General features: G+C 37.5%; 1 protein-coding gene across 2 annotated transcripts in view; it reads right to left on the bottom strand.

Annotated features, from left to right (window-relative positions):
• Window positions 1-24,246, bottom strand: part of nrg2b (neuregulin 2b) — a 61,977-nt gene that overhangs the window by 21,962 nt on the left and 15,769 nt on the right. For both annotated transcript variants that reach the window (XM_083560732.1, XM_083560733.1), the window contains 2 exons: window positions 12,847-13,009; window positions 10,271-10,389 (listed from right to left, as the gene is read on the bottom strand). In XM_083560732.1, coding sequence (XP_083416858.1) covers window positions 10,271-10,389; window positions 12,847-13,009 — 282 coding nt within the window. The remainder of the gene's footprint in view (window positions 1-10,270; window positions 10,390-12,846; window positions 13,010-24,246) is intronic.

The following is a 24,246-nucleotide window of genomic DNA, read 5'->3' as shown; positions in this document are numbered from 1 at the left end:
CAATTCCCATTAACTGGTCAGCTGTTCCCTACTGTATGAACAACTACTATATTCCACACACCCATTTAAATGGATATATCACTGCATTTGTTTCAAAGTGCTACTCGTGCATTACTACAGCACACTCTGAGTGCTATCTGCCCTGTTCTGCATACATGGGCTCACAGACACCATAATTGACATTTGATTGACAGGAGAGGGAGAAAGAGAGAGAGAAAGTAATGCTACTGCTACCCTAGACTTTCAGCCAGGGATTTCTGTGGCATCTTTGGGATTTAAATTCATAAGCTCTTTGCTGTTGCAATACTCAGGAGCCAAAAATAAACTTAAGCACACCAATGAGAAATAAATGACACCATGTTATTAAAGAATGTGAAATTAAGAAATACATTTTAAAATGATTTCATGATGTAAATTTGTGGTATTGAGGAATGCTGGGTAAAAGGCTGTAATGCACCTGAGTGTCTCCTGGTGCAGATTTGATCCGGGAGCAACCTCCTCCCCACATAGGTGATAAAGGCTGCTCTGTCTGCTTTGTCTGTGTGTATTTCATAATGATCTTAATCGTGTGCATTTGTGTGTGAAAGAGCAAGAGAAATAAGAAGAGAGAATGTGCACGTGTTTGAAATTGTCTAGTGAATAAATGAAGCAACCCAGCAGCAAGTGTGATTGGCAAGTGTGTCTCAGAAGAGTAAGGCCATAAGTAGCTCTCAACTATGGACTAGCATTATGGGAGAGACAGAACAACCTCGTCCTAATTAGCTAACGAATACATCAACACACACTGGCACACAGCGGCAGAGAGACAGAGAGACAGACAGAGAGAGAGAGAGAGAGAGAGAGAGAGAGAGAGAGAGAGAGAGAGAGAGAGAGAGAGAGAGAGAAAATGATGGAGAGAGAGAGAAAGAGAAAGACCTACACACAATAACATCTATCTGCTAAAGGTCAAACCTTGTTCAAGTAGAGAATATGAAAAAGGAGGGAAGGAAAGCAGTGTACAGACTCTGACTAACATCTGTGTTCAAGAGAACAGAGGCCTGTCATAGAACATTTCCATGTCTAAGACTTATCTTCATTTTATCTATGCAAACAAAAACAGAAAAAAACCATTAACACCCAATGTGGCTTCTGCAAAATCACTGCTTTTATTACCTGTATGAAAATGACCCGAAAGGATTCACTATCGCGCCCTGTCTTTTTTTATGCTCTCCATTTGTACAGCCTACTTCCTTTCTCTCTATATTAGTTGTGGGATATATGGGGACAGGCAGGACAGCCATGACTCACACCCAGAAAGAGTAAAAGAACATGTGTCATGGTGACAGTCCATGCTGGACAACAGCATTCAGGACATTCAGTGGTCTTTCACAGCCATGTCCATTCTGACAGAAGGACACAAGGGCATAGAACGCTCAGGACACATGAAGGAGGTAGAATAAGAAAGGATGAATGGGGGAGTGAAGAGATAGTGCACAGGAGCAGGTAGGGCAGGGACAAGAAAAACACAAAGGCATAAACAAAAAAGCTTGTATCTTTAATATAAAGAATATTAACGATATGATATAATTCATGTTTTACACAAAAACGCAAATGGTACCTGTTACTATTTATTTGTTAGGGCTTTCATATCCCTTTTGTTAATTAGCATCTTAATTTGCTAACGATAGACTCATGAGAACCATTGCCACAACCCAAACTGCTTCTTATTTAAAACACATGTTCAGTACATAGTAAATGACACAAGGTTGTTGTAGAATCTGCATACTGTTTGTTAAAATTCATGTGCATTTTGTTTTTATATTCAGTTAGAAAACCGAAACATATCTGTGATAGCTGATCAAATTTGGCATAAACGACAAGCCTTCTTCGTCCATAAACTCACTCAAGGGCATTTCCAAGTCCAGGAGTTCAGGAAAAACGCTATAATTTGCTTAGATGTTAGCACTAAAGCATGACATATTGTGCATGTGTACAAATGTAAATATTACAATTTTAATTTAATGCTCAAATTCATTTACATTCAGAAAGTACAGTTTCATCCACCAGGCCTAGATAGATAGATAGATAGATAGATAGATAGATAGATAGATAGATAGATAGATAGATAGATAGATAGATAGATAGATAGATAGATAGATAGATAGATAGATAGATAGATAGATAGATAGAGAGAGAGAGAGCGAGAGAGAGAGAGAGAGAGAGAGAGAGAGAGAGAGAGAGAGAGAGAGAGAGAGAGAGTATGTGTGGTTTTTACTTTTTGTACTTGTGTGTTTGGAAGTGTGAATATAAGATTGATGAAACACACTGGGATCTGTTTTATTCTATTTACTGCTCATTGGTCTAAAGACAAAAATGTCAAGAAACTCCTAAAGAGACAGGAGTCAGATGAAAAATAAAATGCTCACTTTCAGATTCTGTGCATGTGCTCCAATAAATTCCTTAAGACATTTTAAAAAAGAAACCATAATATTTGTTACAGATTTGAATCCATTTTACACCATTACAACATTTACAACAAGTTGGACAGAGATCATTTTGATGCTAAAGTAGGATATTGTTTAATATTCACCAGATACTTAGATGGACACGCTGGAGAGAAGGGGAATGAAAGTCAGTAGGAGTAAGACAGAGTATGTGTGTGAATGAGAGGGAGGGCAGTGGAGTGATGCGGTTGCAGGGAGAAGAGGTGGTAAAGGTGGAGGAGTTCAGGTACCTGGGGTCAACAGTGCAAAGTAATGGAGAGTGTGTTAGAGAAGTGAAGAAAAGTGTGCAGGCAGGGTAAAGTGTCTGGAGAAGGGTGGAAGGAGTGATTTGTGATAGAAGAGTATCTGTGAGAGTGAAAGGGAAAGTTTATAGGACTGTGGTGAGACCTGCGATGTTGTATGGTTTAGAGACAGTGGCATTGAGTAAAAGACAGGAGGCGGAGCTTGAGGTTGCAGAGCTGAAGATGTTGAGGTTTTTGTTGGGAGTGACGAGGATGGACAACATTAGAAACGAGTTTATTAGAGGGACAGCGCAAGTAGGACATATGGAAGACAAGGTGAGGGAGGGGAGATTGAGATGATTTGGACATGTGCAGAGGAGGGACATGGGTTATATCAGTAGGAGAATGCTGAGGATGGAGCCACCAGGAAGGAGGAAAAAAGGAAGACCAAGGAGGAGGTTTATGGATGTGGTGAGGGAAGACATGCAGGTAGTTGGTTTGAAAGAGGCAGATGTAGAGGACAGGGGGGTATGAAGACGGATGATCCGCTGTGGCGACCCCTAGTGGGAGAAACCGAAAGAAGAAGAAGAAGAAGAAGAAGAAGAAGAAGAAGAAGAAGAAGAAGAAGAAGAAGAGGAAGAAGAAGAAGAAGAAGAAGAAGAAGAAGAAGAAGACTTAGATGGACAGAAACATTTGGGATTTCTTGTTATTTTAGTTATTCGTAACAAATTACCTTCAATGTTGGTAACATTAGCAGACACAAGTCTGTAATGTGTGCATTTTATTTTAAGTTTAATGACCAGAGCATCTGTGTTTCGGAATGTTGAGCAAATGTAAAGTGCTGTCATACATTTTATTTTCTTCTCTATTATTGTTCATGTCAAAATCGCCCTCACGTTATGTTTTGCTTTAATAGATACATTATAGAACTCTTTAACAACACAAGCAGTGTAATTAAAAAGCTGGCTAGACCTGTGCTTCTTGTTGTTATGGTAACTTTAGCATTAAACCTCACTCCTGTGTATGCTGTGTGTGCATACCTTTGAATTTTGATTATGTGTAATTTGTGCAAATAAATAAAGAATGTCTCCAAAATACAGTTTAAGATACATATAAGCCTTAATATGTACCTTTTAACAATGTGTTCCAATCCGTTGTTGTCATCTGAATCGCCACCCTAATGAACACCTTTAGGATGAATTGGAATCCTGTTATGCAGTTTTGTGCATAACATTTCAGTAATTGGCTCAAAACTGTAACAATAACATATACTATTGTAATACAGGTATCTGTATTACAGGTATCTTTATATTTACACTGGCAAAAGCCCTGGCTTTCTGGCTTTAATAGTGTGGAGAGGATTGGTAATTCAATAAAGATATATCACATTTTTATTTTGTAACTTTTTTTGGGTCAATAGGATCAAAAATGAAATCCTAGTTATTCATGCAACATCTTCCAAGAATTTCAACATTTTCCCCAAACTGTATCTGTTTGTGTGAGAAAGGGAAAGTGTGTGTGTGTGTGTGTGTGTGTGTGTGTGTGTGTGTGTGTGTGTGTGTGTGTGTGTGTGTGTGTGTGTGTGTGTGTGTGTGTGTGTGCTACCCCTGAGGTGTGAGCAGCAGCTGGTTGTACTGTCAGTTGTATGCAGATTCTAGCTGACAGATTTGAAATGCTGAGCCTCTGCAGAAATATGCCTAGACAGATTTGTGTGTGTGTGTGTGTGTGTGTGTGTGTGTGTGTCTTTCCTTCACATTAAGAATATTTGGCAGACCCTTGGCATTCTTGTAGCAGCTAGAGTATTCTGAATCTACCACCCATCTGTGTCTCACATCTCTCTCTCTCTCTCTCTCTCTCTCTCTCTCTCTCTCTCTCTCTCTCTCTCTCTCTCTCTCTCTCTCTCTCACACACACACACACACACACACACACACACACACACACACACACACACACACACAAACACCTAATAAGTGGCTTTTCAAGGTCACTGTTATGAGTCCATCTTCTATTCTAAGTAGGAAACACACACACACACACACACACACACACACACACACACACACACACACACACACACACACACACACAAACACACACACGCACACACACACACACACACACACACACACACACACACACACAAACACACACACAGACAGACACACACATACAGACTTAATACACTATGATACTGCAGAGCTCTGCTTTAGTAACCTTCTATAGCTTGTTGCTCACGCAATTCACCCCCCATCTTTCTTGCTCTTCTTCTCTCTCTTGCTTTCTTTTTCTACTTAACTCTATAACGCACCCATGTGTGTGTGTGTGTGTGTGTGTGTGTGTGTGTGTGTGTGTGAGCGCACACACACACACACACACACACACACACACACACACACACACACACACAGACAAATATGCTTAGTCCACCACACACAGACACACATACTTTAGACATTTAGACATCTCTCGTCAGTGTGTGTGTGTGTGTGTGTGTGTGTGTGTGTGTGTGTGTGTGTGTGTGTGTGTGTGTGTGTGTGTGTGTGTGTGTGTGTGTGAGAGTGTGTTGTTATATGGGATTTCTGCACAGTTATGGGCCCAAATGCTGTCTACTCCTATAGTGCAGAATGTTGCCAAAATGACACTGTTTATCTTCATTAGTCCTAAGAGCTATCTCTCATTTTCTCTCTCTCTCTCTCTCTCTCTCTCTCTCTCTCTCTCTCTCTCTCTCTCTCTTGCTCTCTCTCTCTCTCTCTTACACACACACAAACACACATACACACAGACACACAAACACACACACACACACATGGTCACTCACACAGACACTGTTTTAACCTTTAGCAGAGACTAAACTGCAGAACAGAGCTCACATTATTAATGACCCCTATTACCCCCTTAGAGTGGAGGAGGCCATAGGAGTCCTTTTGCTTTATACATCATTCTTCCTCCCTCTATCTCTCTATCCTTTTCTCCATCCCATGCACATGCACCATTCATCCACTTAGTGGCACTGTAAATAGAAGGCTGGATGGCGGGATGAGTGTGAGGAAAGGAGGGGAAAATAGAACAAGAAGGAAAGAGAGGCTGAGATGAGAGGGGTAGCTCTGTAAAAAAAACAACGTGCCATGAGCAACCTCTTCTACACAGCAGAGCAGAGTGCAACAGCTTACACGCACACACAGACACATGCGCACAGGTCCATGGCGCATCAAGAAATGAGAGAGGCTCTGGAGACTGCAACAGAGAGATGTATGACTACAGTAGTGCGGCTGTGGCAGAACGAGGGCTGCTTTGTACATTAACTAAATTAAAGCATGTGTAGTGCGAGAGGAGCTAAAAAATGCAACCAAAAGCAATAATAAAGAAAACATTAGAGAAGAAACCACCACAAAAAAAATAGAAAAGACCCTACTGTACAGATTATATGACAATCTAATTATGAAAAGGAACAGCATCATTAAAAAAACAACTTAGATTAGTGCTGTGGTGTTAAAGGAGAGAGAACATTAAGGGAGGAACCAGTAGGAGAAAGTATTCAGGGACATAAAATAAAACATAGACGAGGTGGTGGGAGAGAGGGAGAGCCAAAATAGGAGTATCTGTTCTATAAGCATACATTTGGCTAACAAGTGGTTGGCAAGAAATCTCTCCTCATTCTGTAAGTCCTGAAGGTTGTACAGTTGATCTGTCTATAGTTACAATTTATGTTGGGGAATGTCCAAAAAAAACAGCATCTATAAAGATTTGTTCTCTCACGAAGTTCTACTTTTTCTGTTTCAAATGCAAATTTGATTGGTCACATACACAAAACACATATAATTGAAAGAAAGAAAGAAAGAATGAAAGAAAGAAAGAAAGAAAGAAAGAAAGAAAGAAAGAAAGAAAGAAAGAAAGAATAATGTAATATGCAATAAAATGTAATGAATGTAATATATTAACATAATAAATGTAACACAATACAATTTCAATCAAATAAAAAGTGGAAACACAAAATAAAATAAAAAAATTAAAAAACAACAGAATAACATGAAAAATGAATAACATGAAAAACTGGCACATAATGTTACCAAGAAATAGCAAAGGCATCTGGCTTGAGTATTTCCTTGTATATCTCTCTCTCATTATCTCTCTCTAAATTCAATTCGATTTCAATTCTATTTTATTTGTATAGCTCTTTTAACAATGGGCATTGTCCCAAATCAGCTTTACAGAGATAAAGAGGTTATAAAGTTGGAATGTATTTGTTGAGTGCCAATAAGTTTATTCCTTACAAGTTCATCCCTAATGTCACGGACGGTTAACGAGGTGATACCAGAGAAAATTTACCTCTTCTAACTTTTATTCAGATTACAGATGTCTTGCTCATTGTTAGCTTCATAAACTAGCCTACATCCATGGTGTGTAAGAGCTAGGAAATTATGCACTAGTGGTAGATTGAAAACGGCAAAAAATATTACATTTTCACCAAATAGATTGAAACTAAAGTAACAAGTCTGGTTTGAAAATGTAAAAAGTAGAAAGTACAGATATTTGTGTAAAAATGTAATGACTGAAAGTAAAAAGTTGTCCGAAAAAATAAATAGTGAAGTAAAGAACCGATATCAAAAAAATCTACTTAAGTACTGTAATGAAGTATTTGTATTTCGTTACTTCCCACTTCTGTCTCTCACTCTCTATAAATCCCTATAAAAACCTAACAGTGGAGACTCTTGCATAATTGCCAAATGCTTCACACAAAAAAAAAAAACTACACCAAAAAGCAATTACATTAAAAGAGAGATTAAATATAAAATAGTTTTAAAAATAAGATAAAATATAAGATAGACATGAAATAGTTTACAGTGTACAGAATATTGTACATTCATTTTAAAATTCCACTGAAAAACTAATTACATATTTTGAGTGACAAATGAATTGAAAAGAAATGCTATTTTGACAAACACAAGTTAGCATTTTGGCATGCTTCTGCAAAAACTTCAGCTTCTATAAAGTTACATGTTTTTATGTGTTAATATTCCAGTGGTTAAGAACTGCAACAAAAACTAACAGAGGCCCGTAGGGGCAGGGTTTTCTCTGCCCCAGGTAGAAGCAGACAGAGCCTGTTCTTGAGCCCCTTACTTACTTACTTACTTAATTTAGCTTAAAGCGAACATCTTTATTCAACAGCTACTGCTAGCAGCAACTATTTATTTCTAAAAAAATTTATCACAAACATAATTAAGTAGCTATAAAGAATCTCCTGCTTGTACAAATTGTGTTGCCTTTTTTCATCTTATGCGGTTGTCAAATTGAATGTACTACATGTTTTTATGTCAGGGTTAAGCTCATTTTTACTTATGTTCTATAGAAAAACATTGGTGATGCTGTGGTGTTATTTGCAAAACAATGCAGATCCAATTTAGATTTTTTTTAAACAGTTTAAAAAAATTAAAAAGAACAATTTCTGTAGTTTCCATCCAGTTAATGTGAGATTTTCCAGCATAGATAAATATTTGGACATGTCCAGCATATAACTACTTGGTCTTCCACGGTTTGGAATTGTTTTACAGTTGAACCAGTTAAGAAAAGACTACTTCAGGACCATATATTTTCCACTGTTATAAGAGTATGATAACAAAGAAATTATGGCTTAGTGGATTTGGGTTTCACATGGGTTTAAAATGGAAGACCAACTCTGCAATCTGGCTAAGTGTAACTTGTTAGTGATAGCATGCTTTACCTTTTTTGCCATACAATGAGTTGTCATGTTGGAATTTATTACAATGTAAAGCACTTTAAAAAAAAAACACTTTGTAGCATAGTGTAGTTAATTATATTGCACCACAAATCAAATAAACAATCAATGCACACTACTTCCTTAAGTACAACCGCAGTGCAATTTACTGCCGTTAGATATATGCGGATACAAGAGAAAAATAAATTATGACCATTTAACTTACAGATACTCGTTAGTGGTTGTGTACAAAAAGAAAATTTAAATATGTCCTTCGTTGGTTTTGTTCAGTTCAGCTCGGCTTGTTGATACAAAAAAATATGAATGCCACAGAAAGTTATAATACAATGCTTTGAGAGTCCTTCCTTCTCTCTTGAAATCTTCTTTATAACTGCTTTATACAGTTCTCTATCCAATACAGGCAATGTATAAGAATAAATAATAACGCAGAAAGCAAATTAGGATTACCCCTAATCTGAAACGTCACTGATTTATTCCATGCACTATCCAAGTACCGACTATAAGCCGCTACTTTTTCCCCACGTTTTGAACCCGGCGGCTTAAACAACGAAGCAGTTTATTTATGAATTTTTCCTGAGTTTTTCCCGGTTTCACAAACTTAAAGCCAAAAAACTGAACCCCATAACATTAGACCAATGACATTTCCGAACAGAAACGAAAAAACGCACCTCAGCTGTGTTCTGAGCTGCACGGCATCGGGAGAAAAAAACGTTTATTTTTTAATGCACGACGATGCCAAAAGATAAACTCCCGAGAGAAATAGTTGTGAAAGGAAGGAGGAAGACAGTGAACAATGACTTTCTTGGTAGGCTACTGTTTAGATACAAGCCGTTGTAACGTGTTGAGTCTGGGTCATGAGAGAGCTCGCTAACTCCAGTTGCAACAGAAATCATATAAGCACAGACAGGTTTCAAAACTCGTGCTTTTTTATTTTTCTTTGCAACAGCGTTACGGGTTAGTCAAAGAAACTTAGAAATGAGCATCAGAAAATAATAAAGACATAATCCTCAGTCTTGCACACATGCAGTAATAGCAGAAAAATGCGGCAGCAGGCTATTCCCAAAATACCGCTATGCTCCTAAAAGAAGCGCAACATATTTCACCCGTTACACCGTGTAACAGACACTGTCTTTCGTTAAAGCCTGTGTAAAGTTCATTAGTTTCAATGTAGACACCTGTGGCTTATAGACAGGTGCGGCTTATTTATGTTTAAAATAAAAATCTTTGTCAAATTTAGTGGGTGCGGCTTATATATGGGTGCGCTTAATAGTCCGGAAATTACGGTATGCTTTTGCGACACTTTGGCATAATTGGTTATTAGCTCTACCATACAGCTTCAGCTCTACACTGAGTGACAATAGCTATTTTTGAGTGGCAAAACAACACTTGCCAATGTTCACCAGTTGAGCAAGAAAAATTTGTCAGAAAGGCTAAAACAATAGGGAGAATATTGAGTGACAAATTTGCTAGACAACAATTTCTTTCTCATCGCTATCTCGTCTTCCCCCTTTATTTTGACATTCATCCTTAGTGCCTGCTCAACTTCTGACACAATTTAACGTCCACATTTTTGTCTTGTCAGCTTACATTTTTGACAGTTCTGCTCAGGCCAATTCTTTGAAGGACAAGGCAAAGTCCTTGTGCTACACCTAGCATACTTTGATCTTTATCTATTGATGGACTGAGAAGCAAATGTACAGCAAGTCACAGGAAAACATTACAAAAAAACCCTGCAAGCCTAGCACTAATCTATCAGCACAGGATAGGTGCTACAAAACAGTCCACACCACCTAATAATACTTCTGGTAGAGACAAGGGTTCAGCTCTTACTGCTTTGGACGTTGATGTAGCTGGTGGAGTTACCCTTGCCCAGCAGGTTTTCAGCCACGCAGGTGTAGTTTCCGGAATCCTCCAGTCTCACTCGGCTAAACTGGACCTTTGAGTTTTTCCTGTTCAAAAAGAGAAGAAGTAGGAAAGAGAACAAAGCATGTCAGTGAATGTTTTTTTTTAGGTGACCTAAATATCTAATGATGCGCCCCTTTCCTCAACCCAACAACCTCCATCCTACCAGATTTCTCCAGATTTCACCACTTTTCCTTTAATAAAAACACCACAAGCCATACAACAGAGAAAAAAGCAAGTAATTTAATGTTTTATGAGTGGCACTATAGCTCAGTAGGTAGTGTTTGTGCTTCATAGTTCAATCCACACATTTCCAAAAATTACTCAGGAGCTTTTAGCCACTGAGACTACATGCTAATTCGGCAAGCAAGCAAACATAGCTCATTTTTGTGCTAAACTAGATGCAGTTTGGTTATTTTTAACAGTCCAATGTTAATTAAAGGGCTGAGAGTGTAAGCATATGATGGGAACTCTGACTACTCTTAAATATTCTCTCTTTCGATGTAAAAAGCATGCACGGAAGGCTTCTTAGGTCATTAAGCAGTTATCTTTCACTTAGTATTTTTGTATTAGTATTATTGCATAAACATTTGGTTTCATAAATGCGACTGTTTTTCCAAGAATACAACTTTTTCCTGAAACTATTTTTTGACATTGAAGATCAGGTTGGTATTTATTTGGTTGGTTTCCATTCTGAAACATAGTAAAAAATCTAAGGCCATAATTGTCACTCAAGTAGTCTCTTCACCAATGAAAGTTTGGAAGGGCCTTTTGAAGGTTTTTTTCAACACTTTGTTGGGGCTCTACAATCGACTGCTATTGCTGCTTGGAAAATTCACAATGGAGCAAAGAATAAATCTTCTGTAGTGTATGCATTGATCCTGTTTCATTCTTACTTCATCAGGGTGTGTGTTCATGTCAGCAATGCTGCTTGTGTGTGTAAGCACACAACCCCCCAACCCCAACCCATACACATCCTTATATATATTACACATGGGAGCAGTAACCAGGCAATTTTCTGTGATTCCTGTATGATCATGAATATCAGCACTTTGTCCACTGAACAAAAGTGGTTATAGATTCTCACTACCTACCCATGAACATAAAATGTTATGCCATAAAATATCATAAAATCATTTTGAGCTCAGTTAGTAGGTGTATTGCATATAATGTATAAAGAGAACTACATGAATGTCACATGCATAGTGATATTTATCTGTGTTGTTTATTTTCAATGGCATTTTTAAAGTGACCCCTGAAAGAAAGTGTGTATATGTTGAACACTAATCAAAGGAAATAAAACAAGAAAAAATGTTGAAGAAAAAAAGAAAAAAGGACCAAATGTAAAGAAAACTTCATAGAATCTTTAAAGCATCTGTTTGCACATAACATACTGATATCTAACTTTCATTAGTTTCCAAAGGTTGTGAGAAAACTGGTGGAAACCAGGGAGAATTTTAGCTTCATGTCTAAGGAACCTTCACATTACTGGTATAATTTTGTATATAGAAAATATACAATATACTTCGTGCTTAGTAAGAAAAAGAACATGAAGGCCGAAATATCTATCTATCTATCTATATATATCTATATATATCTATATCTCTCTCTTTCTTTCTCTCTCTCTCTCTCTCTCTCTCTCTCTCTCTCTCTCTCTCTCTCTCTCTCTATATATATATATATATATATATATATATATATATATATATATATATATATATATATATATATATATATATATATACACACACTTATATTTTTATATATACTATATACAGTGCAGACCAAAAGTTTGGACACACCTTCTCATTCAAAGAGTTTTCTTTTTTTTTGCATGACTAAGAAAATTGTAGAGTCACACTAAAGGCATCAAGGGCTATTTGACCAAGAAGGAGAGTGATGGGGTGCTGCGCCAGATGACCTGGCCTCCACAGTCACCGGACCTGAACCCAATCGAGATGGTTTAGGGGTGAGCTGGACCGCAGAGTGAAGGCAAAAGGGCCAACAAGTGCCAAGCATCTCTCGGGGAACTCCTTCAAGACTGTTGGAGGACCATTTCAGGTGACTACCTCTTGAAGCTCATCAAGAGAATGCCAAGAGTGTGCAAGGCAGTAATCAAAGCAAAAGGTGGCTACTTTGAATACTTTGAACCTAGAATATGACATTTTTCAGTTGCTTCACACTTTTTTGTTATGTATATAATTCCATATATAATTCCACTTGTGTTAATTCATAGTTTTGATGCCTTCAGTGTTAATCTACAATTTTCATAGTCATGAAAATAAAGAAAACTCTTTGAATGAAAAGGTGTGTCCAAACTTTTGGTCTGTACTGTATATACTTTTATATATTTTGCATTTAATACTAAAAATATCTCCATATCTGTATGAATGAAGTTTGAACTATGTGTTTTAAGTGTACAACTAAGTGTGTGTGTGTGTGTGTGTGTGTGTGTGTGTGTGTGTGTGTGTGTGTGTGTGTGTGTGTGTGTACTTTTTTCTTACTTGTTGGTTTTGATTTTGACATCTTTGTTCTTGCGGAGATCACCTCCATCTTTCAGCCAGCGAAAGGATGGGCTTGGGTTGCCCTGCACCTCACACTTTAAGGTCACACGCTCACCCTCCCACACCCACTGAGAACGCATGGGCTTCACCTTCGGAGCTAATGCTATGGAGAGAGAGAGAGAGAGAGAGAGAGAGAGAGAGAGAGAGAGAGAGAGAGAGAGAGAGAGAGAGAGAGAGAGAGAGAGCGCATGGGACACAATGATAGATGACAGAAGCAGAGAGTGACAAGTGGACAGGTTTGGGTGGAGCAGGGAAATAGATGGAAGCAATAGATGACAGGAAAAAAGAGTGAGAGAGACAGATTAACAGTAGAAAGAGATTGAACCATGTTAAAGGACAGACGCATGAAACATGTTGAAACAGAACATAAATTAATTGATAGAAGAGAAGGAAGAGGAGGAATAGAGAGTGAGACAATGAGAGAGAACGAGAAAGGGAGAAAGTGTAAGAAAACATAAGAGATTAATGTGTTTGATAGATTAATCCAGCTGGAAGCATTGCATGATATAAAAAAAAACAAGAGCAGTAATTCTAAAATAATATAAGAAGTGATAAAACCATAGTATTCAGAGAGGGTTATAGCATTTAGTTCAAGTCAAGCACATATGTATACTTGTTTAAACACACATACAAATTAATAAAATCAATGCTTGCCCATTTGGAAGGTACTGGCCTAGATTTATAGACAAACTGTACTAACTATTGATTTGTAAGTACAGTTCCAGCATACTTTAAAAACCAGTTATATTTCAGATTCTATATAATTGACTGATTGACTAATACTACTATTATAATATTTAGCACTGCTGAGCTCAAACCCCACTTATATAATATTATTTTACAGAATTTACATATTTTTCAGTTTCAGCATTTTGCAGTTGGCAGGGTTTTTTTTCCAGATTTTCTTAAAATATAAAATCTAAACACATTTTAAGGTATTCTTTCCCTCCATGACTACCACAACGTTTTTTTAACCTTCCTATCATAAAACTTATTTTCTTTGAAAGGAATAGCTTCAACACACAGATGTTTCTGCCTCAGGCTTTTCTTTAGTGCAAGACTATAAGAGCTTATGCATTGGGACCCAAATAAGATATCACAGCTTTGTCATTTCTCACTCACACACACAAATCCATGGGCATACACATGACAAAGCCCTCAACACTGCTACCTCTTTGTAATTTGGCATAATTTTATATTTTAACAAATCATTCAAGATATGAAGTGATATCAGTACAGTGTAACCACTTAAACACTGAATAGTGTGTCAATGAGTCCCTTGTTTATGTCAGGTGTTTCCGGTTGTGAAGCAGCTATAAAATTGCTTGAGAGAATGTATTCAGTAGCAGACACAGTCTGACTCTAAGTTTGGCTGCAGCTGCATTTCAGATGCGACTTATGAAAAAAGAGACAGTGACGTATGAAAAAGAAATTAGAGGAGGTTCTATTAATTATTAAACGCCTCATCTGTCTCAGGCTATTATTTATATAACTACATTGTGGTGGACAACAAAATTTCATCATTTTAATAGATACAAATATGTCTATGTGCACTCCATATAACTTGAAATGTTCTGTATGAAAATGTGAGCCAAGATTCCACAAGTGTCTCTAAAATGATAAACATTTCGAAAAGATCTGTGCTTTCTCCCAACACATGGGACGCTTCACTGAATAGCTACACAGTGCCGATATTTTTTCTTGCAACAAAAGCACTACTTGTAATATGATTATGTTTTAATTTTTTTTATGTTCTGCCAGGGCCATTTCCTCTAGACCTAGTGGAGTGTTTTTATGTGTCCTTGCTGACTACCATTAGTAATGTTGTCACTTCCTAACCCCACTTGAATAGCCTATAAAAGGATCGTGCAATGTCATGTTTGTCCTCCTTCCCATTCTGGTGTTGCCAAGAAATTTAGGGCATGGATTCAAAGATGCTGAATATAGCAACCCTCAGGTCAGGTTAATTCTATTGTTTGTAATACTATTCTTGACATATTTGCAGGTGTCTTTAAAATAGACACTTTGCTTATAGTTTAGATGATTTTTTTGGAAGCATTGTACATGCTTGGGGTCATTTTGTTAATATACCTCTTCAATATAGGCCTGGGATAGTGCCATTGTACTGCCAAATCGGGATGTTTTTTTTTTTTTTTACAGGATCAGAAGTCTTCCAATTATATGAGAATTATACTCCCGAGCCTCTTAGGAAAAGTTACCGAGATGTTATCTCAGTGGGGGGGCTGGAGGTAACAGCTCGGTTATTTGCAGATGTTGTTGTACTCCTAGCACTATTCACAGCGCACATATGCGTGAGTATGCTGCTGCTGAGAATAAAGCAGCTTGGATGAAAATCAGTACAAGGTCTTGGTTCACTTGAGGAAAAAACTGGAAGTTTCCATTAAGGTGAGGAGACTGGAGATGGGGTTTAAGTGGGAGTTTTACTCATGGGTGAAGGGAAGAGAGAGCGTGTGAGATTGACAAAATGGATCAGGGCAGTTCCTGCACTGTTACAGCCAAAATACCAACCTGTGGTGTTGAAGCAAGAGCTTATTTTTCAGACAACTCTCTGTTTACCAGTCAATCTATTCTCACCAATGACCATGAGCTGTGGGAGTGACAGAAAGAATAATTTTATGAGTACAGGAGGGAGAAATTAGGTTTTACCAGGATTGCTGGGTTCAATCTTCATAAAAGCATGTGGAATTTGACAATTCAGGAAACCTTGGAGAGGACCCCCTGCTCCTTCAAATCAAGAAGAGCCCTTAAAGAAGGGTTGCAGCACCTTTCAAGAAATCCCCTTAGATAACTACCAGTATTGCATTGGACTGGAGAGATTGCATATCCCAGTTGTCTTTCTAGGGATCCCCTAGGAAGAGCTAGAAGCTGAAAGTAAACAATCCCTTCAACACACACACACACACACACACACACACACACACACACACACACACACACACACACACACACACACCTAGAACGCACACACATCAAGTTCCTGATCGTCTCCTGCTGTTCTACCCAGTAATTTTATCCAGCGTAATGAGCTGGATGGGCTTCACGTCCCCTTAATGAGCAGACCCAAAATAATTAACAAGAGAAAAAAATGTGTTCTCTTCCCCACATTAGAAAAAGTTTTAGAGAATCATCTACAGTAAAATTCTGAACCTTGATAAATTGACTAAGTTTGTATTTATTAGTATTAATTGTTTCTTTGTATGTAAAATGTATACCAGGTTCCTTGAAGATGTTTTGGCTTAGTTCCTAAAATAGCTTCACCTTCTTTGAAAGGATAATCCTCTATTCTGTAGTAATCAAACTATACTTCATGGACAGACATTCTCATCACAATGGGTATGTGTGCCCTTGAAATGAGTGTGTGTTGCTGTGAACCTTCAGCACACTGCAGTTGTGCATGAGGGCTTTCGTTCAAATCAGCATTTTCTGACAGTTGTATCACTCTCACAAAAGATGGGGGATGGGAAGAGGAAAAGAGTGTGAAACCTCTCTGAGACATTCACCCTCCTTCACCCAAAGCTACAGAGATTCCTGAGAGTACATACACACGTGTAGGTATAAAATGCTATTTTATGTATACAGTACTGTACTGTATTAACATTTTACTTCATTCTATAATTATTAATTATATTTTTATTAATAGATTTCATTATATTAACATAAAACTCCATAAAAACAATTCCCTATAAGTTTTTTGGTCTACCGTGCAATCCGCGACATACCAGGAAAATCAGACAAACAAATTAGTTATGTAGCAAATGCAATTCCGCAAAAAACCAGGGGCACGAGTTTCGAACCGCGGTAAAGCAGGGAATTACTGTATATATATATATATATATATATATATATATATATATATATATATATATATATATATATATATATACACATACATGCCAAAGGTTAACATTACAATGACAATTAAAGAACCCTAAAAATAAGCTTTCAATTCTGAAAGCACATGCTATTGCAAGTGAACCATATGTAAGTTTTTTCTGATCAAGTTTTTCCCCTGGCTGACTTCTCTTATTCTAGCTTGTGTTCCCCATTTAGTCACAGATGTTAAAATAAGCAACATTTGTCCGGTTATGAATCTTAAACAACTTTGTTAAAGATTTTATTTTGATTTCAGTTCAGAGTACACCAAAATACATCCTAAAAGAAGAGCTATGGAAGCTCTTCTACTTTTGTAGAACAGGTAAAAAATGGTTGGCCAAATTTGGTTGGGCAACCATTCTTAAGAAGATAATGCCCAGGATCTCTCTATCCACAGTGTACAAACCTGTGAGTAGTCAACAATGGTTCTAAACTGATCTTCTTGTTGGTCTTAGCACTTTTCCAAGTGTCCATGTTTTTTTGTTTTTTTTATATAAAAACAGTGCAATAATATTTCAGCTGCTGGAACACCAAACAAAAATGATTGGTTGAAAATTTCCAGCAGCTTGTCCAATGAGTCTATACAAGAACTCTGATTGAGAAAATTACTGAACTTCTCAGCCTACCTTGGGATCACAAGATCAACAAGATCCTGTTTTGGTCCTTGACATGCAAGGGAGTAATAGAAAATATTATGACTAAATATTATTTTGATATTGTTAGAAAATTGTTTAATCTTCATAACTACATTTATATTTCTTTAGTGTAGTCCAGCCTTTTTCTGCTAAACCTTTACCAGATGAAACTTCATAGTGATAAGAAAGAGGTTTTTAATTATAAAAAACGCGTATTTTACCTCGTTTATTACATCATATATCTGCTATAAATGGACATTCGGTGCAACCCAGATAAGGATGGGTTCCCTCTTGAGTCTGGTTCCTCTCAAGGTTTCTTCCTTATGCCATCTCAGGGAGTTTTTCCTTGCCACAGTCGCCACCGGTTTGCTCATCAGGGACAAACTTACTTATAAAGAACATATTCACTTTTAATCACCACATCATCTGTGTAAAGCTGCTTTGAGACAATGTTCATTGTTAAAAGCGCTATACAAATAAAAATGAATTGAAAAAAATGAATTATAACCTTCACAACGTTCCACAACATTCCAATGCCAATTGACTGTATAAGACTGTAGAAAGGACATTACATCATAATCACACACTCCAGTGCTCACGGTATTTCTCTCTCTCCGGTCTTTTGTATTGTTTTTAAGATTCATAGTCACACTCTTGATATCACCCAAATGAGGATAGGTTCCCCTTTTGAGTCTGGTTCCTTTTAAGGTTTGTTCCTCATACTATCTAAGGTAGTTTTTCCTTGCCACCGTCACCCCCGGCTTGCTCATTAGGGATAAACACATCATCACATTAGATTATATAAACATTTTTGTTCTATAATTTTTACATTCTGTAAAGTTGCTTTGAGACAATGTCTATTGTAAAACTTGAACTTGAACTCATAACTTATACATTACAGCACTGTGAAATTCTTTTTTCAAATATATCAGCTTGTTAAAAAGCAGAGCTGAAGCAGAGAGGGTTAAGGGCCTTGCTCAAGAGTCTAACAGCTGGCAGCTTGGGTCAAACCCAAGGCAAACCGAAAAGTAACCAGAGCCTTAACCATTGAGCTTCTACTTTTCCCGGTAGCAATATTTTGACACGTTCCATGTGTTTAAATGGACAATGCATTTATGGCATTTTGTCTTATTGCTTTTGCATTCTTAAGCAACACTATCTGTACCAAGTAGCCAATAACATGCTGTTTTTGTTTTGTACACCCCAGGTCTGGCATCACCAAGCAAGGTAATCATAAACCCTTTTCTGGATTCTTTCCACTTTTGGTGTGAGCAGAGGAAGAAATGAATGAAAAATTATAAAATTAACATCTGCTGATAACCTTCAGCAGCCACAGCATCAATCGACTGATGCAATGCACAATGCTAAGAATTGAAATCAAATATTGGCCATTTTGCCATTTAAGGTGAGTCTATTAAACACTTTTGTAATATTCTCTCTATATAAATCTGGCAGCTGTCAATGTTTTCACATTATTACAACAAAACTGTATATGTTATTCTCTGTAATAAGAGAAAAACTAAATATATGGACTCCCAGTACTGTGCAGCTGAAAAATTTGACCGCATCCATAACAATAATAAAGGAAAAAACTAAGTCAATGTTGCGACAGAATCTTGATATAAAACCCAGAAGCGCCTGCAACACCAACACAGGTGTTATGTAAGACTCATTTTTCAACATCACACAAACTTTTCACCTTGTCTGAAGAGGAAAGTGATGAGTGTGCTCAGACTCACACTCTGTCTGGTAGCTGTCATTCACACAATGAAGAACAAAAAAACACATTCAGGTCACATTAGATTAGGTTTATAGTTCTCGAGAAACAAGGCTGGGATTAAAATGCCTTTAAATCTTTAATATCAGTGCTCGGTTAGAGCCCCCTTTCCTGTGTTGTCTTTTTTCGCTCCTCTTTCTCTTTCAAACTGTGACTGCACTGCTTGGCAGTTGCACTTCAACAGAGTGACGCATACTTCCACATCTCCCACACAGCGATAAACGAATGTGTGTTCGCTTTCTCTTCTCTCCCTGCAACGGATTATCTTTCTTCCCTCGCTCCTTCCTTTTCTCTTTCCCTTGCGTCTCTCCTCTCCTGCTGTCTCTGCTGCTGCGGTTTGTCATGCTGAGGTGGGATTATGGAGCGTGGCAGAGAAGACAGTACGTGTGTGTGTATGTGTGTGTGTGTGTGTGTGTGTGTGTGTGTGTGTGTGTGTGTGTGTGTGAGAAAAGGGGAGAGAGAGAGAGAGAGAGAGAGAGAGAGAGAGAGAGAGAGAGAGAGAGAGAGAGAGAGAGAGACAGAGAGACAGAGAGACAGAGGAAAAGAGGGGAAACGGGAAAGAACGATGCAGAACTCTTCAGCACTGCAGGAGAAACCAACCCCTCATACAGCAGAGTAAGGGGGGGGCTAAAAAAGATGAGAGCAGCGAGTCAGGAAGGATGGCAAGAAAGCTTGTCACAGTCATGGACTTACAGTGCATCTGGAAAGTATTCACAGCGTCTCACTTTTTCTAAATTTTGTTATGTTACAGCCTTAATACAAAATAATTTAAATTAATTATTTTTCTCAAAATTCTACAAACAATACCCCATAATGACAACGTGAAAGAAGTTTGTTTGAAATCTTTGCAAATTTATAAAAAATATAAAAATCCTAAAAGATCAAGTACATAAGTATTCGCACCCTTTGCCATGACACTTAAAATTGAGCTCAGTTCCATCCTGTTTCCACTGATCATCCTTGAGATGTTTCTACAACTTGACTGGAGTCCAGCTTTGGTAAATTCAGTTGATTGGACATGATTTGGAAAGGCACACACCTGTCTATATAAAATCCCACAGTTAACAGTGCATGTAAGAGCACAAACTAAGTCATGAAGTCCAAGGAATTGTCTGTAGACCTCCGAGACAACAATTCCATCATCCGTAAATGGAAGAATTTTGGAACAACCAGGACTCTTCCTAGAGCGGGCCGCCTGGTCAAACTGAACGATCAGGGGAGAAGGGCCCTAGCGAGGGAGGAGACCAAGAACCCGATGGACACTCTAAAAGAACTCCAGCGTTTCTCTGTAGAGAGAGGAGAACCTTCTAGAAGAACAACCATCTCTGCAGCACTCCACAAATCAAGCCTGTATGGTAGAGTGGCCAGACGGACATGATAGCCCACCTGGAGTTTTCTAAAAAGCACCTGAAGGATTCTCAGACCATGAGAAACAAAGATTGAACTCTTTGGCAAGACGTCATAACTGGAAAAAAAACCAGGCACCGCTAATCATCATCATACCATCCCTACAGTGAAGCATGGTGGTGGCAGCATCATGCTGTGGGGATAATTTTCAGCAGGAGGAACAGGGAGACTAGTCAGGATTGAGGGAAAGATGTATGCAGCAATGTACAGAGATATGCTTGAGACTGGGGCGACCGTTCATTTTCCAACAGTACAACGACCCTTATCACACAGCCAAGATAACAAAGGGATGACTCTGAATATCCTTGTGTGGCCCAGCCAGAGCCCAGACTTGAACCCGACTGAACATCTCTAAAGAGATCTGAAAATGCACCGACGCTCCCCGTCCAACCTGATGGAGCTTGAGCGGTTCTGCAAAGAAAAATGGGAGAAGCTGCCCAAAAATAGGTGTGCCTTGTAACATCATATTTAAAACAACGAGGCTGTAACTGGTACAAATAGTGCTTCAACAAAGTTTTGAACAAAGGCTGAAAAAGAGCAGACGTGATTTTTTTTTTTTATCCATTTTTTATTTTTATTTTATAAATTTGCAAAGATTTTAAATACACTTCTTTGTGTCATTACAGGGTATTGTTTGTAGAATTTGAAGAAAATAAGGAATTTTCTTTTGGAATAAGGCTGTAACATAACAGAATGTGTAAAAAGTAAAGCACTGTGAATACTTTGCAGATGCGCTGTAACTAGACATGGAGGAGAAACTGGATGAGTAATATTACAGCTCTAGACAGGAGCACACAAGGAAATGAACGACAAAGAGAAATGGACAGAGAGGAAAAGAGAGAGAACCACAGGAAGGTGAGTAAATGAAGACAGAATCAATGGGAATATTTAAGGGGGTAATTATGGTGAATGTAAAAAAGGATGTTAAACCTACAGGACACTGAAGAAGATATCTATTTACATTCTGACCAATTACAACACATGTTTTTAGGGTAAAATCTGATTGTCATTATCCATTTAGTATTCAGTGACAAAGTCTGGTATGTTTTGATTTCACAAAAAGAGACTATCTGACTGACATGCCATAGGGAGATGACCAACCACAGACCAGGTGGCAAATAAGATTATTGTATGATAGTATACAAACATTGTAAAAATGTTTAAATATTCAATTTGTATATACTGAATATACCCAGGATATGCATAGTATTTGGGTCAACACTATTTACGGGGTGATAATAATGATAATAAGACACTAATTATCAAAAAAGAATCAAAGGCAGATATTTTTCACATTTTCCCAGACTTAGAATTTATGACATCTTTTTAACATATATACTAATTGCAATAATAATAATAATAATAATAATAATAATAAAGTACTGAAAAAAAAACACCAAAAAGCTTTACCATTTCTTTATATTTTTTTCTATAAGCAACCAAAAGCAACCAAGCCCTGTAACCTTTTTTTTTCTACACAGCCATCAAACAGTTACTACTTTCAGTCTGCAGACCTGTTACAAAACAGGCCCATAATTTGATAACACACACAAATTTAATTTCCCTGGTGAAAGTAAGAACAAAATAGTCCAGGCTGCTGTCTCGTGTATGGCCTCTCTAGGGGAAAAAAGCTACTGCAAACCTCCATGCTGTGGTTCTCAGTAAAGAAAAGGGCTACAGTAATAAAGATTTTTACTAGTGCATGCAAACATGCATAGGAACACAACCACATTCTAGAGAGCTTCTTTGTTAAGACAAAAGATAAGAGCTATACCTTTATATAGATGAGGAAATGACTTCATTCCCATGCTGGAGGGAAAAAAGAAGATTCGAAGAGGCACTACGGTGCGTTAAAAATTCATGAAGGGTTCTCGGATATATATAAACTATAGCAGAATTTAGATCTGGTGGAAATTAGTATGTGCATGTGTACTAATACTGAACATCCAACAATGTCACTTTTTTGCTACTAAATATTTCTTACAATAATTTTTTTCTCTAAATGTGAAATCAGTATATTCCAATATGTTCTCAGTAGACTACTATAGTGGATGTCTGTCAACTCCAGAATAAATACTGGGTCTGAATGACGTGACCTTCAGTCCTCTGTGCCTTCCAAAAACACTGGCCAAAAAACACCACAGTAAAGGACAGAATAACTGCAGTAAGCAAAAAACTGGGCTCAAAATGATCTGCTACCACAATATCTGATATGATGTCAAGAACAGTCAGTGACAACAGTGACAAACTAATATACCAATCCAACAGCAGTCCTGTATTCTAAAACAGATGCGGGGCTAGACAATTATTAACACACACTGTGCATGGAAATGGATGATCTTTTGTCTTTACCTGTACCAGTTTTTACCAGTGAGTCAAAAAAAAAAAGTATGTGAGCTAAAACTTATGAAGATTGTGTATTTTTTTTATGTTGTTTTGTTTTGAAAAGGCGACACACCAAAATGATTGAACCAGTTAAGTATGCGGCATGGATGCGTTTGAAAAAGTACATTTGAAAATGCTTTGCTCAACCCCCAATCGTCATCCTGTTTTCTAGAACGGCCTGAATTTAGTGATAACTAAATATTGCATGTCAGATAAAATATGTATTAGCCTGCAGTGCACTGATTACGATGCACATACAATGTACAACCCACAAGCAAGAAACCCTAAATTGAAAATAAACAAAGCTATGGTGAAAGTCTTTGGGAGGTTGTGAGATTGAATCCTGTTTATGCTTAAGAGAGTCTAGGGGAGACTAATTTGTTCGGCTCTCAGAGCGGGAAGAATTTCATTCCTCATGTGAGCTTCTCAAAGTGAGTTAAGCTGCATTGCTTGATATAAGTCTTTATAAGTCAACTGGTAGCTTAGTGTGATAGGAGGAAACAATTTTGTGGGTGAGAATTGTCAATGATTCAATTAGAATAAAGTGTTAGATTATTCCGCCCAAAATATTGAAGTCCTCCTTTAATGAAGGAGTGTGCCGTAAGTATTTTACTCTATCAGGAAGCACACTTGCAATTTCTCCACCTCACTTTTTGAAGAAAAAGGTCACAGCTAATTAATACATTTCCAAAGTCTTTTTCTGGTCTAGAAACAGAAAAAAGAAAGAAACTTGTGACTTCCATTGCATAAGAATTGTGCTCAATTATATTATCACTATGAGTCCATGAACACATTTACACATTACAAACTACTTTACATTCATTCTAATGTACTTTTTAAAAGAAACCAAGTGCCAACACAAGAGAAACAGAGCTGGAGATGACAGCATTTGCTGCCAAATCCAAGCAGACAGTAAACAAGTAAAATAACTACATAAAAAAACTTAGTGAGCAGTGTTATATCCTTTTATAGATAAGTGACCTGATGTTCTCCACCGACATATATGGCATACATGAAATTTTTTTTTTGTTGCGCCATGAAATTATAAAGTGTTAAGTCTGGTATATGCGATATTAATTAATTCCTGATTTGCAAAATTTTATATTTCTATGTAGATTTCTAAATGTTTATTGCTTATAGCTAGCTTGTGTTACTCTTAACCTGTTACTCATGTAAGCACTTAAGCAACACCAGCTGTGTTCCATCAGCTTGAAGCACCGCACATGGTGGCAGTGTACGAGG

Source organism: Silurus aristotelis (assembly GCF_946808225.1).
Source record: "Silurus aristotelis genome assembly, chromosome: 14".
NCBI classification, from domain to species: Eukaryota; Metazoa; Chordata; class Actinopteri; order Siluriformes; family Siluridae; genus Silurus; species Silurus aristotelis.
Note: the sequence above shows the minus strand (reverse complement) of the source record. Positions and strands in the feature narration are given on the sequence as shown.